General features: G+C 44.7%; 1 protein-coding gene across 1 annotated transcript; it reads right to left on the bottom strand.

The window, feature by feature from the left end:
- Positions 1 to 297: 297 nt before the first annotated feature.
- nrtn (neurturin) lies at positions 298 to 2,018 on the bottom strand. The gene is made up of 3 exons (XM_030784164.1): positions 1,738 to 2,018; positions 1,583 to 1,623; positions 298 to 725 (listed from the first exon to the last, which is right to left on the bottom strand). Exons 1-3 carry the CDS (start codon positions 2,016 to 2,018, stop codon positions 298 to 300), a joined length of 750 nt encoding a protein of 249 aa, XP_030640024.1.
- Between the last annotated feature and the right edge of the window lie 3,584 nt (positions 2,019 to 5,602).

The following is a 5,602-nucleotide window of genomic DNA, read 5'->3' as shown; positions in this document are numbered from 1 at the left end:
ACTTCCTTTCATGTTCTGTCCTCCCCAAAAAGCCAGTGCTCCCCAGACGCTAACAGAGCACAGGGTCCTAAATCAACTGGAGACAGCCGGTTCGGAAAGGCAACGAGAGGGAGGATTTTTGTTTGTTTGTTTGTCTGTTTGTTTTTAAGACCAGGATCTACATCAAAGACGGTACTTGTAAAAATATTCCTTTTCCACCGAACCCATTTTTGCTGCTCGTCGCATAACTCGTTCAGTTTTTTTTTTGTCAGCTCTGAGAACGCGTTTGAGTATGCAGCCAGTACCCCGATGACCTGTTTAAAAACATCCACACCTCCGTGCGGAGACCTCTTTAATGGTGTGGTACATGTAAGAGTTGTCCAGGAAAGAGATATCCTTCTCGTAGGCCACTGGTCGACAGCAGGGCAGGTGCTGCACTTTCTCCTTTTTTTGGCGCTTTAGCACATTTTGACTCTTCAGAAACTTGAGTGTCAGGTCATAGTTGCGGCGCTGGTCCATGCAGTTTCCGCTGCAGTAGCGAAAGTTAATAGTCTCGTTGCTTATATAGCCTAAACCCAGGTCGGTGACGGTCAGGGTAATGTCTTTGAGAGAACACTTATTCGATGGCTTCTTCGCACGTTTAGTTCTTTTACTCTGAATGGAGGCCCGACGGGTTTTTCTGTCCGCCAGAGTGCCGATCAGCTGCTTCAAATCGCTCTCTGTGAAGCTCTGGAACATGTCCAAGACTGAGAACGAGAGAAAGAAAAGAACGATTTAATCACAACTGAAAACAGGCCACGACAACATTGCACTAATGCATATAACATGGAACATACATTTTAAAAGACTGTATGACTTAAGCCCTCTTTACAAAGAAGTAAAAACTACCGCGCGAACAAAACACGAAACAATGTGATTTCGGGAACTTGTCCTCTGGCAAATTCTACGGAAACGCTGTATTGTGGGTGTCATTCGATTCGCATAGTATGATGTTTATCTCGGCTTTTCTTTCAGCAAAGGACCAGAAACAAGGGGCTTCAGAGGAAATCGCCATGACCGTGTTTCTTGTGTGACAGCGCTATAGCGGCACGGCAGCCCGCGCGGCTCAGTACCGGAGCGTTAAGCGTGGTTAGAGTGGGACAGATCGGAAGGACAGGGACGGCATCATTCACTGCAAGCCTCTGATTCTCAAAGACGTGGTCTTATATATATATATATATTATAAGGCTATAGGTCAGGGCACAGAGATGAAATTCTGCAATGAATAAATTTACTCATGTGTCTCCCATTTATACCAAAACAACAGCAAAGCACCTTCACAATACGGTGTTAATCCCAGTGGAGTTATTTGTTAAATGTCTCCACACAACATCCAGGGAACTGGATCTTTAGCATCTATGCTAACACATAACTAGCAATAACCAGCTGCAAACACGTAGTCACTACAGAGACTAATGCAGTTCGCATGGACATAGATTTATTAGATAAGTATTAAGGCTGTTTCAACAAACAGACAGTGTATGTAAAACATAGCCTCACAACCGTAAACCAAATGAAAACATTACAATATTTATATTGAGGGACAAAAAGTGGATTGTCTCACACTCTGAGAGGACTGAGTCGAATCCGCCCACTGATCTGGGTCTGCGTCGCCCTTCAAACCCCAAAAACGAGTACAAGGACCGGGAGGAGGCGGACCGGGAGGAGACGGACCGGGAGGAGGCGGACCGGGAGGAGACGGACCGGGAGGAGACGGACCGGGAGGAGGCCTCTCCTGCTCCTGCTCCTGCTGCTGATGACGACGATGACGATGATGATGATGATGTAGGGGAAGATGACGAAGACAAAGATAATGATGAAGAGAATGAGGACGCTGATGATGATGATGATGATGATGATGGTGATGAGGATGAAGATGACAGCAGTGGTGTGGTGTGCAGGTGACGTGTTCCTGTGGGAACTGAGGTTCTAGAGGAGAACAGTGAGAGAGCGGCGGCACAGAGCGTCAGAGAGATAGCAGAACACTTCCATCCCCTCATCTTAGAACGCGTCAGAACATCGGCACTCTGGGAACGACAGAAAAACACACAGCTGGATATTAACACAGCTCTTCACTTCACACAGAAAAACACACAGCTGGATATTAACACAGCTCTTCACTTCACACAGAAAAACACACAGCTGGATATTAACACAGCTCTTCACTTCACACAGAAAAACACACAGCTGGATATTAACACAGCTCTTCACTTCACACAGAAAAACACACAGCTGGTTATTAAAAACACAGCTCTTCACTTTACACAGTCAGCGGTCAAACATCTGTCTTCATTCAAAAAGTTATCAAATTTCTATCCACACTCCAATTAAACAGTTATCAAATGTCTGTCTCTATTCAAACAGTTATCAAATGTCTGTCTCAATTCAAACAGTTATCAAATGTCTAACTCCATTCAAACAGTTATCAAATGTCTGTCTCCATTCAGACAGTTATCAAATGTCTGTCTCTATTCAAGCAGTTATCAAATGTCTGTCTCTATTCAAACAGTTATCAAATGTCTGTCTCAATTCAAACAGTTATCAAATGTCTGTCTCTATTCAAACAGTTATCAATTAGATTTTTATCCACACTCCATTCAAACTGTAAACATTTTATCTGAACTGTTTTTCCCTTTTCCCACATAATTGTTATAATTAACAAAAAATCAACAAAACCCCATGAATGACTCATGTGTGTTCCCTGTGTTCAGTTTGGTGGTTTGTGAAATGATTATTTTGCCTGGCAGTTTGTCTGTTTTAAAGCTAAAAACCATTGAGGAGATCCATAGCCATGCCCAGAGTCTCATGGCCAAACACAGACACACAGAGCAGATCTATCTGCGCTTCACGGCTGCTTTTCACCACAGGAAAAGGGCGTCTCGTCGTCTGAGTTGTGTCTGACTGTGGCAAGTGTTTTTCATTGTGGTGGGTTCTGGAGGTGCAAGTATGGACATCAGAGCTCAGAGTTTCAGACCGACGCGTGTTTATTGTGTTGTTATACGAGCGGAGAACAGACCGACGCGTGTTTATTGTGTTGTTATACGAGCGGAGAACAGACCGACGCGTGTTTATTGTGTTATACGAGCGGAGAACAGACCGACGCGTGTTTATTGTGTTATACGAGCGGAGAACAGACCGACGCGTGTTTATTGTGTTATACGAGCGGAGAACAGACGGACGTATGTTTATTGTGTTGTTATATGAGGGGAGAACAGACCGACGCGTGTTTATTGTGTTGTTATATGAGCGGAGAACAGACGGACGTGTGTTTATTGTGTTGTTATATGAGCGGAGAACAGACCGACGCGTGTTTATTGTGTTGTTATAGGAGCGGAGAACAGACCGATACGTGTTTATTGTGTTGTTATATGAGAAGATTTCCACACCACATGATTCAGCCCTAAGCATTCTCACACTGCTGTTTGGATCAAATGGGAATCCTGTGTGCACACTCAAACACCCACACTCACACTCACACTCATACTCAAACACTCACACTCACACTCAAACACTCACACTCACACTCATACTCATACTCAAACACTCACACTCACACTCACACTCAAACACCCACACTCACACTCAAACACCCACACTCTCACTCAAACACTCACACTCACACTCACAAACACTCACACTCACACACTCACACTCACACTCACAAACACTCACACTCACACTCAAACACTCACAGTCTTTTAGCCAAGTCTATTAACATCTCATTTATCTCACTCTCTCTCATGCCCTTTTCTTCTCTTCTTCTTTCTCTCTCTCTCTCTCTCTCTCGCTCCTTGTCTCTCTTTCTCTCTCTCTTGCTCTTTGTCTCTCTTTCTCTCTGTGTCTTTCTCTCTCTCTCTCTCTCTCTCTTTGTCTCTCTGTCTCTCTCTCTTTGTCTCTCTTTCTCTGTATCTCTCTCTCTCTGTCTCTGTCTCTCTCACTGTCTCACCCTCTCTCTGCCTCTCTGTCACTGTCTCTGTCTCTCTGCTTTGCTGTGTCTCTATTGGGAAGCCTGATGAAAACCTGCCTAAACTCTTGTCTCTGGTTCTGTGGCAGAGATGAACACCAGGACCTCTCTCCGGAGGTTCTGACTCTGTATGGCAGTGGAGCAGTGCAGGGTGGGGGGAGCAGTGGAGTGGTGCTGGGGGGACAGAGATTAAATATTCCATTTTAAAGTCATGGGGAGGTTGTTTCACGGCTTAGCAGGAGAATGATAATAATATTCTTTTCAAACCCCCCCAGTGTTTCCAGTGCAACCCTCACTGTCCTACCTCCCTGTTCTCACAGGACCACACAGGGGACCATGCTGAAGTGTGTTTCTGTGTGCGTGTGTGTTTGTATGTGTGTGTGTGTGTGAGGGAGAGATCAGTGTATGCGTGTGTGTGTGTGTGTGAGGAAGAGATCAGTGCATACACTCATTCATCAGGACTTTAGACTCTGGAGTCTGTGTGCGTGCGTGCGTGTTTGTGTGTGTGTGTGTGAGGGAGAGATCAGTGTATGTGTGTGTGTGTGTGTGTGTGTGTGTGTGTGAGGGAGAGATCAGTGCATACACTCATTCATCAGGACTTTAGACTCTGGAGTCTGTGTGTTGAGGGGAAGTTGGCCTTTGAGATACAGATCACTCGTTAAGAGGTCTGTGCACTAGGAAGCGCACGCAGGCGGCTCTCGGAAAACTCTGGCTTTAGGAGCTATATTTTCCCTGTGACTATGCCCACTGCAGCGGAAACCGACTACATGAAGCCGGAGTTTTCAAAACAAACCAAAAATAAACAAATTGTCCCGTCAAGTGCGTTCTTAAGATTCCCATTATGGACACAGAACCGTCGGCCGGACCACCTTTCCTCACCGCGCGATTCCCAGGCGCTCAGACACAATGGGAAACCGTCTGTGATCACATTGTTTGATAATTTGTCCTCACTCCGCACAGCCAGAGTACCACAGTCAGACATCAATTCTAGTCACGTCATGGGGTTTGTCATCTACTTAATACAATTACATAAACAAATGTCACCATCGATCACAGTCCCCATATAAAACAGACCTGGAGTCATGGAGTCTACCGCTCTGGACACGGAGAATGAGACAATTTATTTAAGAAGCACTTTACTGTGATAAGAAACAAAATGACTCCACTGGCCAGTCACTGCATACATTCGTCTGACAGACCCTCTTTTCCTTCTCACTGATTCCTCTGTTTCGCCGTCCTGGGCTTAAAAGCACTCTACACACGGGGGTGATTGAACCTGCTAACAGTTAGCGCCCTGATATCTGGGAACAGTAACAGGAGGCATTTCTGAGTCTCATATGTTCTGTGTTTACACTGTATGACTCAGGCTTTGACTCAAAGCAGACTCATCTCTATGCTGAACCTGTATTAACTGTATTAACACAGTGTTAATGCAAACTCTGTTCATATAGAAACACACTGTATTAACACACTGTTAATGCAAACTCTGTTCATATAGAAACACACTGTATTAACACAGTGTTAATGCAAACTCTGTTCATATAGTAACACACTGTATTAACACAGTGTTAATGCAAACTCTGTTCTTATAATAACACACTGTATTAACACAGTGTTAAT

Source organism: Chanos chanos, chromosome 9 (genome assembly GCF_902362185.1).
Source record: "Chanos chanos chromosome 9, fChaCha1.1, whole genome shotgun sequence".
Taxonomy (NCBI): Eukaryota; Metazoa; Chordata; class Actinopteri; order Gonorynchiformes; family Chanidae; genus Chanos; species Chanos chanos.
The sequence above is the reverse complement of the archived record's forward strand: the minus strand, read 5'-3'. Positions and strand labels throughout refer to the sequence as shown.

Coding starts and splice junctions, on each gene's coding strand:
- nrtn (XM_030784164.1), bottom strand. CDS start 2,018: ATGAGGGGATGGAAGTGTTCTGCTATCTCTCTGACGCTCTGTGCCGCC. Junction 1,624..1,737: donor GCAGGAGAGGCCTCCTCCCG/GTCCGTCTCCTC, acceptor AGGGCGACGCAG/ACCCAGATCAGTGGGCGGAT. Junction 726..1,582: donor CGACTCAGTCCTCTCAGAGT/GTGAGACAATCC, acceptor TCTCGTTCTCAG/TCTTGGACATGTTCCAGAGC.